The 24,784-nt window shown below is 42.7% G+C and overlaps 2 protein-coding genes across 6 annotated transcripts; one reads left to right on the top strand and one right to left on the bottom strand.

Moving 5' to 3' along the window:
* Positions 1–129: 129 nt before the first annotated feature.
* dhrs7b (dehydrogenase/reductase (SDR family) member 7B) lies at positions 130–5,756 on the top strand. Of its 2 annotated transcripts, none has more exons than XM_047572814.1 (7): positions 130–243; positions 1,457–1,644; positions 1,727–1,845; positions 2,819–3,029; positions 4,566–4,658; positions 4,746–4,898; positions 5,295–5,756. In XM_047572814.1, the coding sequence occupies exons 2-7, from the start codon at positions 1,485–1,487 to the stop codon at positions 5,498–5,500; spliced, it is 942 nt and encodes a 313-aa protein (XP_047428770.1). In that variant the 5' UTR covers positions 130–243; positions 1,457–1,484; the 3' UTR covers positions 5,501–5,756. The 2 variants fall into 2 exon arrangements, with proteins under 2 accessions (XP_047428770.1, XP_047428771.1); XM_047572815.1 differs by having other exon boundaries at positions 237–256.
* Positions 5,757–6,549: 793 nt separating this feature from the next.
* cramp1 (cramped chromatin regulator homolog 1) lies at positions 6,550–23,883 on the bottom strand. Of its 4 annotated transcripts, none has more exons than XM_047572806.1 (20): positions 23,766–23,883; positions 21,575–21,930; positions 19,005–19,207; positions 17,348–17,501; positions 17,150–17,233; positions 16,952–17,000; positions 16,750–16,835; positions 15,622–15,745; positions 15,027–15,108; positions 14,021–14,923; positions 12,773–12,950; positions 12,503–12,693; positions 12,345–12,419; positions 11,559–11,640; positions 11,360–11,470; positions 11,096–11,280; positions 9,914–10,094; positions 9,666–9,833; positions 9,439–9,584; positions 6,550–7,877 (listed from the first exon to the last, which is right to left on the bottom strand). In XM_047572806.1, the coding sequence occupies exons 2-20, from the start codon at positions 21,927–21,929 to the stop codon at positions 7,764–7,766; spliced, it is 3,471 nt and encodes a 1,156-aa protein (XP_047428762.1). In that variant the 5' UTR covers position 21,930; positions 23,766–23,883; the 3' UTR covers positions 6,550–7,763. The 4 variants fall into 4 exon arrangements, with proteins under 4 accessions (XP_047428762.1, XP_047428763.1, XP_047428760.1 ...); XM_047572807.1 differs by lacking the exon at positions 23,766–23,883 and adding an exon at positions 22,645–23,040; XM_047572804.1 differs by lacking the exon at positions 23,766–23,883 and adding an exon at positions 22,360–22,631.
* Between the last annotated feature and the right edge of the window lie 901 nt (positions 23,884–24,784).

Below are 24,784 nucleotides of genomic sequence, written 5' to 3'. Positions count from 1 at the left end.
TATGGCTCCTTGCCCCATAAAGGGTTAATATTTTATTTATACTTAAATAAATTCTCTATATAATCTGCATAAATACCAAACCGCTATTCTTTCTATTTGGTCTGAAAAAGGCGTAAAAATTGCAAAATCAAAATACTGGCTCACCGGAACTACAACACCCACATTCCCTTGCGACACCGACTACTTCCTCAAGTACTTCCGGGTTGTGCTTCACACTGTCTTTCTGTTGCTGCTGTACATCAGGTAAGTCACTCAGGTGAGCCCTGAAAATGAACTCTAATGAACTAATATCGGCTGAATAATTCTTTTTTTAGTGTCCTGTTAATAAATGTATACGCTGGCTCGTGTTAACGTTAGCGCAACTAGCCATTTACACTGTTAGCAGGCTAAGGCTAACTGTGCATGTAGCATATTTTAAGCACATGATAAACAAACCACACATCTCACTAAATAAATGTTAAATCATTAGATAACACGTGATTTATTAAATCAGTACTATAAAAGAAGAAAATCCCAAACATTTGCCATTGTTTGTCATACACTTAAATCTCTTTTGACTTTAATTGAAATTTAATTTATATTCTAAATTAAAGTATGGGTTTAAAAAAAGGCCCCTTGTACTTGGGCCTTAATTAAATAAAAATAGCATATTAAAATGGTCTTGACATTTCTGCATTTATTTTTAAAATCTTTAAAAAGTCAGAATAGTATTTTTTTTTTAAACATGATTTTTGAGAAAAATATTTTATTTAAAATAATTTATATAAATTATCATATTCTCTTAATTCTGAGAATAAAATAATATTCAGAGTTTGTTCTCTATTTCTTCTACATTTGTTTATGTACTATTTAATTTAGGTTCATCCTTCATTTAGAGGCTTAATAAAGTTGGAATATTAAAAACAAATCTTAATTTTGAGAAAAATATTTTATTTATTTAAAATAATGTAAATAAGTTACCATATTGTTTTCATTCGATTATACAATATTCAGAATTTATACAATATAAAAAAATGATCCTGTTTATCCTAATAGTAACTGTTTTATCTTATTTATCTAATATTTATTTCCTTCCGTCTCTATTTCTTGTACACTTGTTCATATGCTAATTTTGTAAATTTTTCCTTATACTATTTTATTCCAAGCAATTTCCCTTGTGGATGAATAAAGTCTATTTACATCTAAAAATTTCTGATATTTAACCCAAGTTATTCAATTTCGGGGCCAAGCTCTCTGTGTTTTTATTAAAACTACCTTCAGAACTTCTCTGAATAAAGTGATGAGTATGGTGACCAAGGTTAATCTGTAGCAAATACCAGATTAAACATACATTATAAATCTAAAACACATAAATATATATATGATTTAACCTGTTGATTCGCTCCATTTTTCTATTATAATAGAAATTATCATTATTATTATTATTATTATGATTTGTTTGTGTCTGTGGCTGCAGGTTTGGATCAAGGAGGTCGATCGTCTTCATGGAGCGAGTCATGGGCGGAGGAGTCGTTCTCCCTCTGGTTTTAACGAGTGTCGGGGTTTTGCTGCTGCTCCGGATCCTTTCCCGTCTCCGGCTCAGAGGAGCTTCTGTTCACGGCGCTGTGGTCGTCATCACCGGCGCCAGCTCCGGCCTCGGGAAAGGTCGGCCCTCATTCAGATCACGACGTGCTTCTTGTTTCCTGTCGCCAGGTGTGAGAACAGGTGTGTGCTTGTTGCGTTTCAGAGTGTGCGCGGGTCTTCCACGCTGCAGGTGCGCGGCTCGTGTTGTGCGGTCGAGATGCGGGACGTCTGCAGCAGGTGGTGCAGGAGCTCACGGCCACTTCGTCAGACGCACGGACGCAGGTTTTACATTTTATCCCATTCATTTAAGATTTTATTCAGCTTCTTATATGTCAAACATCGTACAGAAGACAGAACATTTCAACACAAACAAATCAACCGTATTAACCCCTCGTTGCCTTCGACTTTTCTAATGCTTTTATATCACTGGTGTCAGGTACTGTCTGTTTATTTGTTGACTATCTAAATCAGATCTCCACTGATTGACATTAAATTTTAAAGAGACATGATTAATCCTCAGGAAACATCATTTTTGTGCATTTGGGAAAAATTTCCTCTTCATTTTGGTTATGTTGGGGCATACAGCACATTTTTTATAACAAAGTCTATCTCTACACAAATTTTGGAAAAATAAATAAATAAAAAATATTCTAAAAAACAGTCTTAGCGGATAAAAACGTCCATGTCCAGAAACTGATTAATATTTTTTTCTGTATAAATCTCTTGAACCACGTCAGCACTTTACAAAACTACCAGAAAATCAGTAATTTTGAGGAATTTTAACTCTTTAAATTCCAGTTTGATTACTTGATTTGTTTTTACGAAAAACAAAAAACAAAAAGTGAAAATTCAGCTATTTTCTATAAAACTAATGTTGAGCGGCTGGGCTTTTTGTGTAGCATCAGATTTAAAATTCACTACCCTCTTGTCCCATTGACTTCCATTATAACTGTATTTTTTTAAAATCATTCATTCTCTGATATTAAGGTTTAATTTTTTAGGAGAAAAATTGGAAAATTTGTCATTTTTAGTGTTTACATGAGTCATCCTCCTCTTACATGATATATGCACCTATTCCCCTTTTATCTGATTCAGAAAATATGGCCCCAGACCTTTTAATTTTCCGGGTGGAGCCTCTGATGTGTCTCCCAGTAGAGTCATGATAAAAGGGGGCGGGGCTAACGTCACTGCACCTGGCAGCTTTGTGGGTGGAGGTGGGCGGAGTCAGCTGATCCCTCCCTCTTCTCTCCGTCAGACCTTCCCTCCCTGCGCCGTCACCTTCGACCTGGCCGACACGAGCTCGGTGGACGCGGCGGCGGAGGAGATCCTGAAGTGTTACGGGCGCGTGGACGTCCTCGTTAACAACGCCGGGATCAGTTACCGCGGCAACATCCTGGACACGCACATCTCGGTGCAGCGGGACGTCATGGAGACGAATTACTTTGGGCCGGTCGCCCTCACGCAAGGTCAGTGGACGTATGTGTGAGACACAAACTATGGTTCCGGTCCCTCCTCAGTCCACATGGGGACAAACGCCACACGTCTCCTTGTCCCCTCATAATCTCACTCCCTCATCTTCTCATCCCCTCGTCTCTTTCTCCCTGTCTCCTCATCCCCTTGTGCTCTCATCTCCTTGTCCTTTTATCTCCTTGTCCACTGATAATCTCACACCCTCGCCTCCTTATCCCCTTGTCCTCTAATCTCCTCGTCTCCTTGTCCTCTCATAATCTCACCCCCTCGCCTCCTTATCCCCTCATTCCCTTGTCCCCTTATATTCTCATCCCCTCATAACCTCATCCTCTCGTCTCTTCCTCCCTTTGTCCCCTTGTCCTCTAATCTCCTTGTCACCTCATCCCCTTGTGCTCTCATCTCCTTGTCCTCTCATTTCCTCATCCCTCTGTCCATTCATCCCCTCATCTCCTTGTCCACTCATAACCTCATCCCCTTGTCCTCTAATCCCCTCATCTCCTTGTCCCCTCATCCTCTAATCTCCTTGTCCTTTCGTCTCCTCATCCTCTCGTGTCCTCATCCCCACGTCTTCTCATCTCCTTGTCCTCTCGTTTCCTCATCCCTCCGTCCCTTCATCCCCTCATAACCTCGTCCCCTCCTCTCTTTCTCCCCTTGTCTCCTCATCCCCTTGTGCTCTCATCTCCTTGTCCTTTCATCTCCTCATCCCCTCATCTCCTTGTCCTCTCATAATCTCACCCCCTCGCCTCCTTATCCCCTTGTCCTCTAATCTCCTTGTCTCCTCATCCCCTTGTGCTCTCATCTCCTTCTCCTTTTGTCTCCTCATCCTCTCGTGTCCTCATCCCCTCGTCTTCTCGTTTCCTCATCCCTCCGTGCCTTCATCCCCTCATAACCTCATCCCCTCGTCTCTTTCTCCCCTTGTCTCCTCATCTCCTTGTCCTTTCATCATCTCCTCATCCCCTCATCTCCTTGTCCACTCATAACCTCATCCCCTCGTCCTCTCCTCATTCTCTCGTGTCCTCATCCTCTTCTCTCGTCTCATCTTCTTGTCTCCTTGTGGGACCGTCTCTTCATCCCCTCATCGCCTCCTCCTCTCGTGTCCTCACTCTTGTCTCCTTGTGCCTTCATCCCCTCATCTTCTCGTCTCCTTGTCCACTCATAACATCATCCCCTTGTCCTCTAATCCCCTCATCTCCTTGTCCCCTCATCCTCTAATCCCCTTGTCCTTTCGTCTCCTCATCCTCTCATGTCCTCATCCCCTCGTCTTCTCGTCTCCTTGTCCCTCCGTCCCTTCATACCATCGTAAACACAGCTTGCAAAAACAGATGAAAAGCGATTAATATAGATTAAAAATGAACGATATTTAATCGCGATTAATCTAAATTGATCCACAGTAATAATCTCACAGGTGAGTCAGCAACACATACACAATGATTGTTGGGCTACTGTGAACATGAAAGAAATGATAAAAGATGATTAAAAGCATTGATGTTACTGATTAATATTACTAAACCAGTGCAATATTCCCTCCACAGCTCTCCTGCCGTCCATGGTTCGCCAACGCAGCGGCCATATTGTGGTCATCAGCAGCGTCCAGGGAAAGATAGCCCTTCCTTACAGATCGGCTTGTACGTAAAACCTCTTTCCTTTAAGAGCGAACGTACGATTTACATTAGCGTTTAAACGTTAACACTGAATCCCGGTTCTGTCCTCAGACGCCGCCTCGAAGCACGCCACCCAGGCCTACTTCGACTCCCTACGGGCCGAGGTGGAGCGCTACGGGATCCCCGTGACGGTGATCAGCCCTGGATACGTCCGGACCAACCTGTCGCTCAACGCCGTCACCGGAGACGGCTCCAAGTACGGAGGTGAGCTTCGATTTAATTCATTAGAAATCACTACATGTCCGATGGATTTAGTTAATTCATCTGGGAGGAGACGGAAAAATAATCAGTTTTTATCAGAGATGTCAAATCATTAAAGGTTTTAATCAGATTAATCGCGATTAAATATCGTTTTAATCTAAATTAATCGCGATTAAATATCGTTTTTAATCTAAATTAATCGCGATTAAATATCGTTTTTAATCCAAATTAATCGCGATTAAATATCAGTTTTAATCCAAATTAATCGCGATTAAATATCGTTTTTAATCTAAATTAATCGCGTTTCATTTCACTGGGTTAAAATCTTTAATCAGATTAATGATGACGATGGATTAATCCAGGTTCATGTTAACAGGTCTAGTTTTTATTCTGTTTCAGTTCTGGATAAAACCACGGCGACGGGTCGGGATCCCAGGGACGTGGCGGAGGCGGTTCTGGAGGCCGTCCGGCGCCGAAGCAAAGACGTGGTCCTGGCGGGACCTCTTCCCACCGTGGCCATCTACCTGCGAACGCTGTGGCCCGGACTCTTCTTCAAACTCATGTCCTCCCGAGCTCGCAAGGAGCAAAAACCCAAAGACGAATGAGAAGCTGCAGACGAGACGAGCGCCGGGAAAAAGGGAAAACAGAGGTTTTCTGGAGACGCTGATGGAGGTAAAGGAGACTTTCTGGTCTCATGTCTCTGGGACAAAGACAACTCAAGGACTGTTCAGTCGTTCTGCTGTTAAGACGTCGTGATGATTTAATGACGTTGGTTTATCAGAGACTTACAGCATCCAATCAAAGAGTTCATATGTTTTATGAGGATGTGGAGATGAAATAAAATGGAAGTGTTGCTGTTGCCTCACTGTAAAACATTTATTGTGGTAAATGAAAAACAAAATCTAATTTAATCTGTAACAGGCTGAAATGTTTTTAATTCTTCGTTTCCCTATAATGTTTTCTTTTCTGTGTTCTTTACCTGTTGCCCTTTAAATTTATTAGTATTTCATAAATTTAAAAAAATAATCTCAAGTAATTTCAAAACATGTATGGAGGAGTTTTACAGCCACTGTTAAAGATAAATAATAAAATATAAATTTTATTTCATTTTTCAGTTGTGAGAGAAAAAAAATCAGAATTTTTAAAAAATGGCAGAATTCTGAATTTATTCTTAAAAATTCTCAATGTTTCTGAAAATTTTTGAGGATAAAATCAGACTTCTGTGAATTTTGAAGATTTTTTTTTTTATTTATTCTTAAAACCTCCATGACTGTATTCACTGCATTTTTTTTTTTTTTAAATAAAAAATTATACTTATTTCTAAGAGAAAAAAAAGCTTCTGATTATTCTCAGAATTGTGAAGGGGAATAAAGTAATTAATTCATTTTCTGTGTTTCTATTTGAGATTAATCTTAAAATTAAAACTCAATAAACTTCTCCGTGTGTGTAGTTAAGTAAATTTCTCATTCTTTGGATCAAATCTTTCCCAGGATCTTCTAAAACTATTTTTTCGTGAAGACTCGAAGCCCATTTCAGGATCTTGTAGAAGTTTCTCAGGAATTTGCGAAACTTTTTCGCGATGACTTGAAAACCATTGACTCACACTGTTATTTTTCAGGTTCGAACAGTGAATGAAAACGAAGAAGCGACGCAGCAGGTTTTTATAACTATCTTTATACACAGAATAAAAACACCTTTTACAAACTGAAAACTTATAATAGGCTTATTTTCCTTTTCAGATGCCGCCTCAACATTTAATTTTAATGTTAACAATAAATAGTCCAAATAACATTTTTACACTATGTTACAAAAGCGAATACTGGAATTGCCTTATTATTTTTTTTTTGTACAAAAAAACAAAACAAAACATAGAAATCCTTCAACAAAATGGAAAAAATAAAATAAACACCAAATTGAAAGACAAGACTTGTCGTTTATTCTCTCTTTTTTTTTTTAGACTCCTCTGGGATGATCATTAAACCAGGGAGTGAAGTCGAAGGTGCTGGAGGAAACTTTTAAATCACATTTAGTGGAATGACAACAAGAGCTCAGAGAGGCCGGTCCCGCTAACGTCACCCGTAGTGTTTCGTCAGCTCGAGTCAAAAAAAAAAAAGGGAATAAAGACTTTTAGTGTTTGATTTAGTTACACGCTTCCCGAGTGTAACAGCACCCAAGTCATTTGTTCGTTTTGAGCTAATCAGGTAAAGGAGCCGCAGCAGAATATTATATATAATAATAATAATATCTAGGTTTCTTTGTCGTTTCTCGTGTTTCTTTTTTAAATTAAATTAGAGTTACTGCCAACGAGACTAAAAATCCAACCAATAAAAGAGCACGTGAAGTGAAGAGGTCGGCATTTTTTTTTTGGCAGATTTACACTTTTTTTTTTTGTTTTTTTTTTTGCGGGTGGATCTTAGAGCGTACAACAAACACACACACACACACACACACACAGACACACATACAGACACACACACACACACACACACACAGACACACATACAGACACACACACACACACACACATACAGACATGACAGATCGGTGGAAATGTTTTGTTCAGATATGGCATAGTTTGTTTCCTGTACATGAGGTTGTGTTTTGTAAACGTTCATCTAAAGTGTTTTTTTTTTTTTTTTTTAAAGGGCGGTTTTTACCTTAAAAAGTTTAAACAAAGTTCTTATTGCACTTTAACAAACAGGGCAGGGATGGCTTTCCGAAGGGTTTGGTCTTTCTCCAGAGACGGAGAGAAGAGGAGGAGGAGGAGGAGGAGGGGAAAAAAACAACAAAAACAAACAAACAGCTCGTGTCCTTTCCAGACGGCCTCCTCCCCAGTGGGGGGCGCCGTCCCGTCTGGCTCTTCTCCTCTCAGGGAGGGGGGATGGAGGGTTCGGTCACGGCCAGCTCCTGAGCCAGGTCGTTGAAGCGGGCGATGTAGTCCACGCTGCTCTCGCTCATCATGCAGGCGAGCTGAGAGTCCATCTGCAAGCAGGACACAGAGAGTTAGCTTCAGATCACGGCTAAATACCAGGCTAGCCTGTTAGCTTAGCATAGGGCTGCGATTGCCAGCTAAAATATTAGGGATGCACCTATTTTCACCTCTAATACTGACATCTGAGATAAATGTCACGTTCATTCACCTCAGACAGTGAAATTATTATTATTATTTTTTAAATCTTGACATAAATTATGCTAAGCTACTATGATCAATTAATTTGTGGATCATTAAAGTTTAAGCCCAAGTCTAATATTATTACTATAATGTTCAACTAAATTTAGGATTAAGTTACACAGATTGGTGATGAAATCTACAAACCACACAAGGCACAAACTCATAAAAATATTCTAGTTTACCAGTGCTTAACCCTTTCATGCATAAATTATAAGAACCTTACATGTTTTTTTCCTGTGTGTTTCTTTCCTCCTTAGTCATATAAAAATTATGCAATTAATTGATTTTTTTTTCTTTCAGGGACCCATTTTTCACTCACTTGATTAATTACAAATTCCTCCTTGTATAAAATAAATATTAATTAATACTAATTATTTGACGTTACTTGATGCCATCATATATATATGTATATATATATATATATATATATATATATATATATATATATATATATATATATATATATATATATATATATATATTATTAATATATATATATATATATATATATATAGTGCCCTGCTATGGTATGGAAGAATTTATACAAAATTCTTGAGATACTTGGCATTTCTGGCTCTGTCGGCCATCTTGATTTTGAGTAACAAAAAAAAAAAAAAAACATTTAACAAAATTGCACTTGCACCGACTGACCAACTGGTGGACGTGTGTGGAGAGACGCACAAGCGTCCACTGTGGAAAAGTCATTGGTTGATATTCATGCACAACTCTGTCCCAAAATGGAGCCTTTTTATTTTTAAGGTATTTTGTGACGTGCAAGTTGAACAGAATATTAATTTAAATAATGTAAATACAACTAAGACTAAGAAATAAATTAACCAATATAATAATAATAATAATAATAATAATAATAATAATAATAAACCAGTGACGTGGGGCCTGTCAGGCATCAGAGACGCTACATTTCTGGTCTCTTAATAAAATGCTATGTGTGGTCAGATGTTGAATCTAATTCCAGGTGTTTCCTCCTCGTTGCATCTTTAGAGCTGAAGTCCAGATAAACATTTGTCCTTAAACATGTTGAAGGTTCACTTCCATCCATGCAGGAGAAACACTGACGTGTAGCATCGACACAGCTATAGAGCTAAGGATGCTAAGCTAATTAAAAACTCACTGGCACCAAATGAAGCACCCACATCAGTCTGGTTACGACCATTAGCATCGTGGTGTCCGGTATCAGGACCCATCTCTTCTCACTGATGCCTGATCTAGAATTTATTTGAATATCAGGACTGATACTGATACCGATACCGATACCGATACCAGTATCAGTCCCTGTGAAATATCTCTAAATAAATCGACAAATTATATTTTTTTTTCCCCTCAATAAAATGATAAAAATAAAAAACGTACTTCTGCCACATCAGGAAGGCCGCGGGATTGAAAGGAATCATGGGAGTTGCAGTCCAGCAGGCTGGGGCCGAGCAAAGCGGTGCCGCTGGAGGGGCCGGAGGGGGTGAGGGTGGTGCGCCTGCCCTTATCAGGAGACACCATGCTGGCTGCAAGGGGACGGAAATGAGAGTCTGCAACCAAACGTAAAACGTACTGCGCGTTTAAAGAGGCGGCGTGAGGAGACTCACAGAGGAGGCATCCCAGGGTGGAGTCCGACGAGTCGCTCGGGTACCACTGGGGGTCGTGGCTCGGCGACGGGATCCAGCCTCTGGACGGGCTGACGGAGGGCGACGACGTCAGCAGCTTGGAGCCGTCGCCGTTCCCCAGTTTGGCCGGAGAAAGCGCCGCCTCCTCACCTGCAGCGGGACGGACACACGGGGGTTAGAACAACGGATTCACATTAGCTCAGCTCGGCTTTTCTGTCTCCGCTTCGCACCGTAGTGGGTGGAGTTGATGGCGAGCTCGATGATGGAGTCGCTGATGTGCGTCTGAGGTTCCCCGGGGGTCAGGGCCTCCTCGGGGGGACCCGGGAGGGAGATGTCCAGGAGGGAGGCGACGCTGGGCGGAGAGAGGAGGGAGTCGCCGCCGCCTGGAGACGGAGGCGGAGGAAGACCGTTCTGTGGACACAACAACGCGTTTATTAATGTAGTGATGAACACAAAGTCAAATAAATCCACCGGTTATTAGGAGTTAAATCTCCTCTGTAAATACCTGCAGAACGTAGCTAAAACCTGGAAGGTTTGGTTTGTGTCAGAGCTGCTGAAGTGGAGATTTCTGGCTCATTTTAAAGTTTTACATTGTAAAATCATGTATATTTATATTGGAAACCACCATGAACCAAAACTAAATCTACTCAAATTGTTCAAAACACATCATATAATCATATCAACATGTAAAATATCAGAATATCACATTTTCATGAATAATGATCCGTTTCTGATCGTCTCCACCTTCGTTTACGTCCGGATGAACTCAGATGAGTCTGACTTCCCGTCTCTTCTCCTTCCTCTGGCTTTTCTTTTGTCTTTTCTTGCTAATTTGAGCTGTAATTTTCTTCTTATATCAGACTTAATGCCATATTTAAATGTCCCTCTCAGATAAAAACAGACTAGAGGCAAAATATCAGGTCACGTTGTCAGAAATCGACGCCAACCAAAGAGAGTTTAGCTTCAGATTTCTACTATAATGACTGGTTGTCAAAACAAAGGATGCTTTTCACCGGTTCTCCGTGCACCAGACGCAGTAAATTATTCCTAATAAGTCTAGTTTAAAAACTGGTCTATAGGTTGAAGTTAGCGCTTCAACAAAAGTTGAAACGGAGACTCAGTGACGCTGCGTTTTGCTGCTACGTCGTCTTAAACAGGTCGTGTGAATCCGTCGACTCCAGACGGTTAATGAAGCAAAATAGGAGAAAATCTCAGAAGTGATCGTGTGTGTTTGCCTTAAGGTACAAACATTTGTACGACTCGGCTAAAGTTTCAGTTGCCGTTGTTGAAAGTGAAGCAGGAATTAGAAACAGACTCGTGTTGTTTTTAAATCTGATCCACACATTTAAGGTCAATATTTTGAACCCTCTGCTGTTTGTGAGCACTGAATGTAAACTTTAATTATTCCTGACCTCTGGGAGTTGTGAGTCTGGTTCAGCGTGGACAGGAGGAGGAGGAGGAGAAGGAGCAGTGGAGGAGGTGGAGGAGGAGGTGGAGGAGGAGGTGGAGGAGGAGGTGAGCAGAGCGGCTGAATCCAGCTCCCGACCAGGACTCCCCGGGATGATTCCTGCAGACTTGGCTGCCAGGTCGATGGCACCTGAGAGAGAGAGAGAAGTCGCAGTTTAGAAGCTGACACATGAAACACGGGCGTAAAGAGCGTAAACGGAGACATTTACTGGAGAGCTGGCTGGAGACGGCGGAGCTGGACGCCGCAGGGGAAGGTTTGGACGGGACGGGGCGGGAGGAAGGAGCCAGACGGGTGTGGATCGGCCGGAAAGATCCCGTTCCTGAGTGAAGAAGTAAAGAGGGTGAAAGGGTTAAAGCCTGGTCTCTGCGTTTAAACGGCTGATGCTACGCGTGAGGAGTCGGTCGAACCTGTGGCCGAGGAGTTGGACAGGATGGAGAAGGAGCAGACGTGCTGAGGAGTGTCTCCTGTGGTTCTCGGTAGAAGCGTTCGCTGTGGGCGACACAGAAGAAACCGTGTTCACTTTCAAACCAACAGGTGGATGAAGATTAATGGAGCGTTCTGTTTACACTCGGAAGTCGGACTTTCCAACTGGAACGACGCCTGAACTGGTTTTTTTTCCTACACTGGAGAATTCCAAGATGGCCGCCCCCGTGTGTAAACAGTAACTATTCTGTTTATTAGCTGTTGAGATTAGTTTTTGTTTTTGTTTTTCCACATACACATATAATGAAATGCTGCTATAACTTAAGTTTTTCTTGTGTTATATGGGAACTACAAGCTAACGGCTAAAAACAATAGCAATAGAAAAAACAATTAATAGTAAACTCATTAATTAGTGGATTTTTGAGCAATTTTTAAATATTTTTTACAAATTTCTGCCTCATGTTGTCATGTAGATTTAATCACTGTAAATAATTCTAATAAAACAAGTTGGTTCCATTTACAATTTGTGGAACTAAAACCAGCTAAATTTAGTTTAACATTATAACAATAATATTAGTTAATATCTAAGAAAAAAACTTTAATATCACTTTGCACCGAGTTACATTGGGACGAGGCGAGAGCTCTGGTGGAGGCGGCCATCTTGTTTTCCGATTTCTGTAGCTGGAACGTCGTTAACTCCGACGTCCGAGGTAGATCGAACGCATCGCAGAGTCGTGCCTTAAAAACTGAATGAAGATTTCACTTCCTACCTGAACTACCAGCGGTTTCCGGAGCTGCCTGTTCCGAGGTTTCTTCTGTCTGTACAGGAACAGATCTGACTGCATCTGTGGGGGAAAGGGAGCTCGTATTTAGGATTCGTTTACGGGTTCGGGAGGTGCAGAAGGGAAACTAAACGTAAGAGTCTTACGCTGATGGAGTCGAGCTGCTGTCTGAAGGCGAGCTCGGCCTCCTTGTTGGGGGAGAACATTCGGTTGTGCCGTGAGCTGTTGGGGGGCAGCGTGGTGGGAACCGCGAACACGCCGCCTTCGGAGTCGCCGCCGCCGCCGCCGCCGCCGGGGCTCGACCCCAGCAGGGAGCGGGGGAGGTTTCGCCCCCCTGCCGATTCAGAGATCACTTATTTTCAGAGACGCTGGAGAAATAAATGAAACTGGAAGGAAGCGGAGGCTGAAGTAAATACCTGAGGTGGCGGCGTTGGGGAGGTGCGTCTTGGCCACTCGGACCGAAGCCTGCTGGCGGCCACAGCTCGGGCTGCGGACCCCCGCTACGGGACCCTTCCCTGGGGGGGTGAGGGCCTGGTGCTGCTCCTCCTGGTGGGGTTTCAGAGGCGACGTGGCCGTGGAGCACAGCTCTGGAGCCTGGAGGAGGAGAACGTGACACCGTCATTTACATTTCTCAACGTGCAAATAATCAAGAATTAGAGAAAAACCTGTTTTATACAGTTAAAACTCGTCTTTGGTCCCCGGTGGATTTATCCCGCAGGACATTTACAAAAGCGCTTTGTCTTTCCAGTTTAGTTTTGTTTGTTTTTTGCAGGGAAATGTAACAATATCACTACATCATTACTGATATTTCAATATCGACTTTAGTGAAACAACCTGCATTATACCTGCTTTTTAATTAGATTTCTAATTTAATTAAACTGACTATTTATTTGTCATATTAGTGGAACTTTGATTTTTCCATTCAAGCTAATGTTGCTAATGATGATGATGTTCATTTGTCCTTAATTAAATAACTACATTAAACCTATAGATTTATAGTTTTCTACCAAAAGGCAAAATAAAAACAACCAAGTTTTGGGGGAAAAAAATGAAACTAAACCAACAGAAATGTCATAAAATAAAGTTAAAATTAAAACGAGGTCAGTAAATTCACATAAAAGCATCAAATACAAAACTAAACTCATGTGGAATATAATATTTAGTAGAATTATTTTTTGTTTAAAGGACATATAGAGTTTTTTTTCTTTTAATTATTGTTCTTATTTCATATGTCAGGTTTCACATGGTTAAAATAAAGCTGTTGAAGTTATTTAACCCTCCTTTTATTTATCTTTCAGGTTCATTAACATAATGACTTTTCCTAATTTAATGGAGACTCTGACATAAACATAATATATGTTATTATTCTTGGTGATGAATAGTTATACACAACTAGAATATGTATTTAGAAATTACATAAAGCCACTTAAACATGTCTCTTTCTAATTTCAGATCAATCAGTGAGATTTTATGGAGCATATCTGCATATTTCTCTGAGGTCGTGTAGCAGATATTCTGGATGGATATGTGGGATTAAGAGCAAATATAAAATACCTGACACATACATTGTAGTCATTTTTTGGAGGTTTAAACTGCAGGATAATAGTTGATTTGTGCCACAGACGTGTCCTGAGTTCAGACGTGTAATCCTTGTGAGTCCTTACCAAAGGTTTGGGGTTGACCTCGGTGGACACCAGCTTGAGGAGGCAGCGCAGCACTCGGTTCGTCCTGGAGGGTTTGGGCTGCGTTTGTCCGTCCTCCTGGTTGCCGGAAGTCGTCGTCGTCGTCGTCGTCGTCGGCAGCCACTCGTACTCCAGCTGCAGCTTCCCCGGCTTCCCGAACATGAGGTAGAGCTCGGCCAGGGTGACGCTGTCGGCGTCGCGGCAGCTCCAGCCCTCCTCCCGGATCTGCTCCACGGTGCGCTCTTTGGCGGCCGGCGTGGGACCCTGCGAGACGGCGTCCTCGGGGCCCGCGGCCGGAGGCTTGGCCGGAGGCGTCTGGTTGGCCTCCGGGGAGGAGGAGGAGGTGCTGGGGTCCTCTTTGCACGGATCGGATGAGATTTCAGCCCCGCCGCTCGCTGCTAAGCCGCCGCCGCCGCCGGCCTCCACCTCCGCCGTCTTCCCAGCCTCAGAAGATCCGATCCCGTCGGCCTCTTCTCTGCTGGCTACAGTCTGCTGAGAGGAAACGGCGACAGGAAGAGGTTTCTTCTCCTCTACTTTCGCCGAGCTGTCCGGTGCCGGGTCGAGGTTCGGGGCTTCAGTCCGACGGGTTTCCCCCAACACGGCTCCACGCGCAGCCTTGGTGCCCGTCCGAGGCGGCGGAGCCGTGTGGATGCCCAGGATCTGGGCCGCGGGCAGTTCCTTGGCATTAGGCCGAGTTTTGCCGCTCTCTAACCAGTGCACGGTGCAGGACGCCTTGGAGTGGACGACGCGCGCCACGCCGGGCAGCGTGGTCAAGCTGCTGCTCTCAGCCGGGAAGAGAAACAGCTCCTCCTGACGAGTTCTGCTCGGGGAGGTGGCGTCGGACCGGCCGCCCTCTACAGCCTCCCTCTCCATGAGGCTCTTCAGCTGGAGGTTACGGAGTGAAGGACCAGAATATAACAGAAAGGCTCCGTTCTACATGTGTAAACTCCTAAAGCAGCGTCACACGTCATATTTTTAAGAAGGATACAATCCTCTGGTCGTGATACGCCCACTTCTGCTTCAGATAGTCGATGAGGCTGGAGACTTTCCTGTGGAGCTCCACCACCATCCTGGATGGAAATAAGACAAAAATAAATGACGATACTAGTTCGATGAGCTGCTTAACTACAGGTTTAAGGAGGAAGTTATGGAGAAAACTGTAGCTACTACTAATCAAGTCTGAAATGTGACGGGGACGGTCCCTATCCAAAGTAGGGACTGTCCCCAGAAATCAGGGACATCTGGTCCTCCTGACTCGTCTTCTGGCTCGAGGTTCTACGTCAGGTGGTGGAATAAATGTGTTGCTGACCTTTTATTTTGTTCCACCTTCTGATATCTGAACCGTAATATTGATGAGGAGCCTCGTTTAACCACGGGTGACGTCAAATTCTCATGGTGGGGTTTGTTTTTATTATATCGTGTACAAGAAGTTATTGCACATTCCTACTTGGGACTTAATTTTAAATAAAAGTATAATAGAAAAAAACAACAATGACGTCTGTAGAATTGATGGCAACCATTTCCAACTTAAGTGCACGTCTTAAACGTATAAAAATAATGATGCTATCTCCGTGACGGCTGACCTGAGGCGAGGGTTGTGGGCGAGACTCTGGACTCGGGCCCAGGAGTGGTTACTGCGCGGCTGCAGCTCCACCGCCACCTTCAGAGGGAGACGCACCGGCTTCTGGTCCTCTTCATCGCTCACTCCTGCAAAAAAAAAAAAAAACAAGACAAACAATAACTAAACCATACGAACAGGCTTAATTCTCCAGCCCCAGATACCTGATCCTGACCTGGAAGTCAAGGCACTGCAGCTTTATTAATAAGGTGAAGACATGCAATTAAAAACAAAGAAACATTCAAGAGAAACTACCAATAATAATAAAAAGACTTGGAGGGAAAAGGAGCTAAATTCTGTCGGTAGTTTGTTCCATCTGTGTGCAGCTAAACGGTTCTTCATCCTGTTTGGTCTGAACTCTGGGCTCGACTATCTGACCTGAGGCCACAGATCTCAGAGCTCTGCTGGGCTTAAAAAATAAAAGGCATATTTGTGAAATTACAATTAAGTCCAAGTGCTCTTTGTACACGACTCCCCTGCATCATCTTTTATATCAAGACGTCTGAAAAACCAGCTCATGAGAGCGTAAAGATGTTTTAGATATGTTTCCATCACCAGGTTTTTATTGCTAGTATGAACAGAAACGCAGCATGTGATGCATCCTAGACTTAAACCATTCAGTGACTTCAGGAAGAGAAGAATGTGTGTTTTTCTCCAGAGGAAAGCGGAGCTACATCTGTCCTGTTTTCTAACCATTATTCCCGAGGAAGCGATGGAGAAAAAGCTGGATTTATTTTTATTTTTTTGCAGCCGTTTCATTCAGACTGTGATCGGTATCGACACACCAGCGCTTCCTGCTATTGTTCCATCAGGGGTTGGCTTTAAAAAAAAATACCGATAAGAGCAGAATGAACCTGCACTAAGCTGAGAGACTAACCTCATAACTAATGCACAGACATCTCTATACAACAAAACCCTCCCATCGAACTCCGAGACACAACCAATCGGGACGAGGCTCTTTGAGGAAAGACATCCATCCCGCGTCCTCCTTCTCGTTTCGTTTGCCTCCCAGAGTTACCATAGCAACACCACTGGTGCACCACGCTGCTCGTTGTTTCTCTTTTTGTCTGTTGCTTTGTGTTGGGATGCTCACCGTCTGGATCGCAGAGCTTCTTCAGGGCGCGGCACATGGGCGCTTTGATTCGGAGGTTCCTCCCTTTGGAGCGCACGGTGGTGGCCCTGCTCGCAAACACACAGAACAGGAGTGACTTCACCGTCATCCGTGTACCGCTCGTAAAGGAGGATGCAAATAACCCACATAATAGTGAAACCATCCTCCGCTGCTCTCTACTCACCCTTGCTGGATGAGTTCGTTCAGCTTTGCCACGTTCTTATCGTCCATTACTGTCAAAACACAGAAGAGTTTTTATTTTTTTTTACAAAGCGGCGTCCCTCAGGATAAACACGACTGGGACCGTGCAGACTTTTAATCACATCCCTCATGTCTCAAAAACACTTTAAACATGTAAACACATTAAAAAAAACACACTCACGTCCTCCGACTTTTTTGCGAAGCTCGGCGTAGCAGATGAGACCGTACAGCTCCTGGGAAGATTTCTTCAGCACTCTGGAGTAAACTGAGGCGGAAAAAGGAAAAGGAGACGCGGAGGTAAAACACTGTAATGATGAATTCCCGTACGTTCCCCCTCGGTTTGGGCGGCGGAGGCGGAGAAAGGAGAAGGTCAGCTCACCGTTGGCGAAGTCGATGTGTTTGGAGATCTTGTGCCAGGTGCGGTAGTAGAAGTGACGGACCTGCTCCTTGTTCTTCACCATGTTGGCCGGTTTCCCTCTCTTCTTGTACTTCATTGCGATGTTGTTCTGGATCGCCTCGAAGTCCTTCCCGTGCTGGAGGTCGAAAGCCGAGCGGAGAGGTTAGCGCCAGCATGTTTTTCTAGTTTTTTTTTTTAGACATCTTATCAATTGCTTTATGCAAAATGTTATTGACACAGTCGTATTGGGAACTGATTCTGGAAGAATCAGCTGTTTGGGCAAGAAGGAGAGAAACATCTGAGCTCAAGAACTATCCTTTATTCCCCTTCATTAGCTGGAGGCAGAACAGAGTGAAGCTGGAGGCGAAGGTTGACATCAGGTCAGATTAATATGTCATGAATTATCAGTTTCAGCCTGGACAACGTTATGTGGTGACTGGCTAAACTGTGGCTAAAATGAAGTTAATCATTATATTTGGGGGATTCTTGTTACATGCTAATGCTAATGCTAACTAGGGATGTGCATAGAGAAACTGCTTCGGCTCATTCGACATCGATTCTTTTCGTGTCGAATCTTTACGTGGCTTCACTTCTCGAGAAGAAACAGCGAAACGTGCAACTTATGCACCATCATGATGAAGGATTTGAGGATGATGCCTCCAGTCACCACTTCACTCTCGTAGACTGACCCACTGGAAACACCCCTTCATATCTCAACTCATTACTCCGTATCAGCAACATCAACCTACATTAACCTGGAGCCTGCGCCTCGTTTAACCGTCAGTCATTTCAACTTTCTGCTGCTTATTCTCCTCTTTCCAAAACACATTCCCTACAATAATTTGTGATCGTTGCACCTGTTTTTAACTTTCTGGACCAGCACTATCATTTGCACCTTTTGTTGTGTGTTTTTATATATACTGTGTCTGACTCTCTGCACTGCCTCTTGCCCAGGTCGTCGTTGTAAATGAGAAATTGTTCTCAATTGACTCACCCGTTTAAATAAAGGTACAATCAATCAAAAAAAAGGTCTCAGCAGAGCAGAGCAGAGCTAGCGAGGACCCAGAGACCAGTTTCCTATTTGTTTTTCTGACACAAGCTCTTATTTCTCGTTTAGAAAAATTTCTGTTGTTTACAGGAAACCACCAACGCCCACTTTATCTAAAGCAAAAATCTCACAGGACGGGATTGATAAGGGAACTGATAAAGAATCTGTAATAATAAAATCTTATCTCATCCCTTATGCTAACCGCTAAACGCTAACTCAGCGTAGGTGTGTGTGTTTCGCATCAGTTGCATCAGTTTTTATTTTGTGTAGATGCTCAGTTTCTCCGGAGCGAGAGTTTAGGCGTCGATTGAATATAGTCCCATTAGTCAACTTTTTAAAATAAAGGGGAGTGAGCCTATTAGTATATTCTCTAAAATATACATCGTCCATTCTTAGCAAAACAACATCCATTGAAAGATGCTAACCGCCGTTTACAAGCTACAGCGTTTTAGCTGCCTCCAGCTAAGCCCCGCCCCTCGAAATACGTCACATTGTTTACAAACTGCGAAGGGGTATTTATTTTTCTCCGCACGCCCTGAAACACACGCCTCATAATAAAAAAAAAAAAAAGTCCGCGGCCGCAGCCTTTACCTCGTAGAGCCCCTCGAAGAAGCTGTTTTTGTCCTCGGCGCTCCAGGACTCCCACTGCCGCCGGGCTCTCTTCTGGTTTCCCGATTGCTCCTCCTTCTCCGCGGACCCGTGGCTCTTGGAGGCCTTGGACACCCCCGACGTGGAGCCGGCCACGGGCCCCGACTGTCCCACCGCCGCCTGGGACGAGGAGCCGTTCTCTGCCCCTGCGTTAGAAAGAAACAACCAGATGACTGTGAACAGGAATATACTGCTCTGAGGTGTGTGTGTGGTTTGGACATAATGAAAACACATGCAACACAAAGCCAGCACATAACCTGCACAGCTACTTAGCCCCCCCCCCCCCCCCCCCCCCCCACACTTTTGTGGTTGGGCTCTGGCGGGGAGGCAAGAAAAGCAATCAGGGACCCGGTGGCGGACTCGGTTGGTCTGGTTTACGCCAACGTACCTCAGAGCCAGAGGCCATTAACACACACTGAAACTGTATTTTAAGCATTAATGGGTGTTCGTTTACAAATGTGCCTGTGTGGGGCTCATAAACACTAACCTAGATGCGTCTCTTAAAATAGATTGTGCACCGATATAACCTCACACCAAAACAAGTGGGGGGGCTTTCTTGGTTCACCTGGTCAAAAAAAATCAGGCGATTTCATTATATTTAAAAGAAGAATCGGTCGCTTTTTTTTTTCTTTTCTAACAACAACAGAATACAAATGAGTTTCTGATATAATAATATTAATTCATCATTAAGAGCTTGTATGGGCTTCAGCAGTCGGATTATGAGCAAAAAAAAAACAACAAATATTGTGCATAAATCATAACTTAACATTAATTAAGCTTCTGATTGGTCCCAACTTCCACAATAGTCTTGCGTTCGTCCACTCATATAGAAAACTGTGAAACCTGTTAACTTACTTATCATTAAAACTCGTAATTGCACATTTTTAATAACGGTTAATGTTAGCTATAGCTATATAGCTATAGTTTGTGTAGCAGCAGTAACATAGGAAGACGTAGGTTGACTATGTGATTGTGATCATTCACGTCATCTGACCTGTGGAGGCGAATTAGTTTGAAATATAATGATATTAAACTGTCTCACATCCCATTCTCATGTGCACAAATATTAACTGAAGTGATTAAATATTAGAAGAATTAGTCGAAGCGTTAAGACGATGCACCTCAGATCCTCCACCGCTGTTTATTCTCACGACCGAAAAGACAACTGACAAAAAAAGGCTGAGTGGAAGATGGACGCAAACTTTTACGGGAACTCTTTTCTGGCCGGAGGCTACGATCCATCACGACCAAAGCGATTTCTTTCTCGTGTGCAACTGGACTCTTAAACAACATCGACTCCCATCTATAAGTCACTAGACGCACTTTTCCTCTTCCCACTAAAGAATCTGAACATTTGTGTTTATTTTTGTACAGTTCCGTGAATATTTAAACCCAGACTTTCGTTATATTCTTATTTCTTGCCGTGCTACTTATCACGTAAACGCCCTGAGCCGTAAATCTCAAGTTTTTTCTTATTTCCAACAAGAATAACAACTAAATATTACTCGAGTCATTACGCGTTTCTGGACAGACAACTCCTCCTCTCTGACTCATCTGCACAAACAAACCCACCGCAAGCTTTCAGCTCATATTAGCATTCGTTATTTGGTGATTATCAATCCTCGAGGCTTCGCTTCAGCCTAATTAAAAGTCAGCAAAGCCTTTGTCTTTACTTATACTGCTAAATATATAACAATATTAGTTCATAAATATGTCAATAAGAGCTCCTTACAGAGCTTTTACTGGATAACGTACAAAAAATTTCTTGCCGTGTTTATTTGCACCTAAATTCCCAACATGAAATTTATTTCTAATACACAACATCAGTTTCTAACCCAACTATAAGCTGCTATATTTACTATTCCTGTTCCCAGTAAACACACCGAACATTTACGCACAATCTGTCCCGTTAATATTTAAACTTTCTTTACATTATTTTGCATATTTCACATCTTATTTCTCGCCGCCTGTATTCGCCTGTTACACGCATGAGCAACGACTTGGGATATAATTTATTTCTAATACGCTAAGATCACAAAAAACAGCAGCCCTCGCTATTATTTTAGCACTTTCCAAATAAAACGTGAGTGAAACCAGCCTCAGTGTCTCAGCTTATTCTGGAGGAGCCCCAAACTTTTCACTCATCCACTTCCCCCGTCTCCTGAAAGTAAATACATTTTCTCATTTTCTGCAAAGCCGTGCACAATCCGTGACTTATATTTAAACCCAGACTTTTCATTATACTCTTTGCATATTTCATAGCTTCCCTGTATATGTATGCGCGTGTAATTATACATAAACCTGCCATTTATTTCTCCATAAACAGCCTTTTAGTGCCACTGGAGTAAGTTTCCAGTGGGTGAAGTTCAGGCCTCTCTCTCTGTGTGTTGCAACTTGCTCCGGACGAGCCGGATATTACACAGCAGCAAAAATCACAACCTGATAAGCAATTTAGGAAATATTGAGAGCTCAATCCCCCCCCCCTCCTCACGTTTTTGCACCCTCTCTTGTACCTTTTGATTTCGTCGCCCCGCCATGTCCATTGATGGTGGAGCCGATTGAATCCTTCCGTATCCTCTTGCTCGGAGGTCGGACGCTGGATCGGAGGAAATGATGCTGGTCGTGGTGGCACGGAGGCGTCTGGGGCTCCACGGTCCGGTTCTGCGGGGAGGAGGCGGGCAGGGCCGGGGTTGAACCGGGGCTCAGACCCGGGGCTGATGGATTAAGGATTTCCAGCCCGTCGTCGTCTCCCTTTGTACTGCGCTCCTCGCTCGCCTGCTCTCCGCTCTCCTCCTCGTCTCCTCCGGGCTTTCTGGTCGGATTCCTCCTGCCATCCACGCCGATACCCTCCCTGGAGCCCAGTGTCATGCTGCTCTCCCCCCCCACACACCCCCAAAAAAAACACACAACCACAGAGAATTTGTCACATTTCACAGCAAAATCGGGTGCGCAAAAAAAAATTAACTTCTAAAAACACGACGTCCACTCGTCTCTCAACATGGCCGCCGCTGTTTGTTTCAAATCCTCTCTCCGGTCCCGTCAAAACAACACCAAAATAAATGCACCTAACGTCTCCGGATACATCACAGCAAACACTTAAAACACTCCGGCAACTGTCCGCGACGTTTTTACCTGCCGTCTTTCACCCGTGGTCGCGGATATTTTCAGTCTAATTTCAAACTAAATTCAAATGCGAGCGCTTTTCGGTTTAGCGCCCTGCAACACAACGACAACGAGAAGCCCCCTTTTCGCCGGAGTCGACCTCTAAATAAAGTGTTAATTTCGCGTCTAATTTTACCCATTTTCGTGCTCTTCCGTAGTGGCCGATGTCTTCTTTCTCTTCACCATGGGTCCGAGCGGTTAGGTTGGATTTTACCGATTAAAATCGAGCATAATAAAGCCGAAAGCGATCGCTCCGCTTTCTGCCCGTCTCCTCGCTCCTGCCTCGACTGAAGCTCAACTCCGTGCGCAGTTCAACTCTTTTCCATCAGCAACTACATTAACTCAATGTTTCTGTGCATCCACACACACAAAAAAAAAAAAAAAATCAACAATCACACCGGTTACAAGCTGCAAATGTCACCTGCGACCGCACCGACGAGGGCTTTTAACCGAGCTGCCGTCGATCGAGTCCCATTCGCGTCGATAAGCGAGATAGTTTTTATTAACCTTGATTGTGTTGGACTTCACACTACGTCACCGATTTTATGTCTGCAAAATAAATTATGCCAATCATGCACATCCTGCAGCTGACAAGGCTTTTCTTTTATTTGCACAACCCTTTTATTTTCAACAACTGCTCGTAAATATAATTAATACACACACACACACACAAAAATTAAAAATAAATCAGGCTTTAAAGACGAGTTGCACATCAACGCCAGTTGTGTAACAACTATAAGACAGTGTTATAATGCGCCACTTAACTACATCTATTATCATTTATACCAATTATTTTTTAGATTTTAGACTCTAATTCATTTATTCAAGGTGGATGACAGCAACAGAAAACCAAACATAAGTAGCTTCAGGGTTTAAAAAAAAGATAAATTCTTACACTTAAAGTGATTCCCTATTTGTGACATCTAAAAGCCAACTCAGGCAGCTTTTATTTAATAAAAAAACACTATTATAACTACCTCTGAGAGCCCAAAACTACTACTTATAAGTGTTTACTTGCAATCTTTGATAATCTGACAACTTCAAATCATTTTTATTTTTAATATACAGATGTGACTCTTTATTGATTTTTTTTTAAGTAAGCCACTACGTTGTTAACTTGAAGCCACTAAAAGCAAATTCTTACAACAATACGCTGATAAATAAAGTTATAAAGTCAAATTACTTGCTCCATCTGTAATGTTAAGAGTCCGAGCAGGTTATCGTTGCATCTCCACGAGATTTCTACTGTATTAGAAGATAAATATCACTTCAAAGATGATATTTTTGTTAATACTTTAAATTATTGAATATCATTGGTTGTTAACTTGTTGTAATAATAAGCTGACAAGACGAGAACCCCCTCTTTGCAAAACCTCGCACCGAGCATGGTTGTTGTTGTTATTGTTGGCTACCTAATGTCAACGTTATGACAGTCAAACAAGCTGTAACCGGCACAAAAACTACATGTAACATGGCGAATGTTTGATTTAAAGCCTTAACTACTTTATTAGACCGACAACTGTGTGATATTTGATCAATTACCTGATACAGAAGCCTCGTATTCCCAGTCGAAATGCAGGTTAGCATTGCTAACCAACGACGGACCTCCAGCTTGTTACCCCGGTGACACTTCCTGCACATTAGACACGCCCACTACAACTTGAAAACAAAGCCTGTGATTGGTCACAAATAAGGTTAAAATTTGATTGACAGAAAGCTCCACCAATCGCTACCGAGAAAAGCTCCACGGGGGACCAATTGAAACTCTCTTCCTGTTTTCCCCATTCCCCTAACATACGTTAAAAAATTAATAGCATTTGTAATTATTTTACAATAAAAACCCTTTGTTTGGTAATTAAACTTTGTTTTGGTAAGATTAAATCAGTTCTAAGAGGGTTATCGGGGCCGAAACAATACGCCGCGCCCACAAAATGATTGACATTTTGAAAATCAAATCAATAGCCGGAACTGAGAGGGTGCGCTTGAATTTCATACGGGCGTATACGAGAAAAAAAATACTTCAACCGATTACATGAATTTAATATCTACAGACGAACTAATACAGCCATCAGACCATGTGGAACATATTATAAAGATGTATTTTTTTTTTTATTTGGTGTCATTTACTTTTGGTTTTAGTTGCTGTCTCAGACTCGGACTTTGTCCAGGCTAAAAAATCAAGCGCCACTTAAAGGGAGCAGCAGAACGGGTACGATTGTTTGACGGCTCTCGGTCAAACGAGTAAGGCGGGGCTTTCCTTATTTTCGTTCAAACAACATTTAAAATATTACACGTATCCAGCAGACGTATAAATCGGACAATGTCTGGCATACGCAATTCGCAGTTTTGTGTCAACGATTAGTTTTGTTCTTTGTTTTCATCAAAGGGACTCCAGGTGCAACGAAACGAGCGCACCGCCTTCCAGCAGCTTGGCAGTTATTAGTGATGTTCGATACCACCCATTTCCTTTTCGATCCGATACTCAGTAAAATTCAGACTGGTATCGCTGATACCGATCCGGTACTTTGTGCAAATACACCCTAATGTGTCTGTTTTTTTTT

Source organism: Mugil cephalus, chromosome 20 (assembly GCF_022458985.1).
Source record: "Mugil cephalus isolate CIBA_MC_2020 chromosome 20, CIBA_Mcephalus_1.1, whole genome shotgun sequence".
NCBI classification, from domain to species: domain Eukaryota; kingdom Metazoa; phylum Chordata; class Actinopteri; order Mugiliformes; family Mugilidae; genus Mugil; species Mugil cephalus.
Note: the sequence above shows the minus strand (reverse complement) of the source record. Positions and strands in the feature narration are given on the sequence as shown.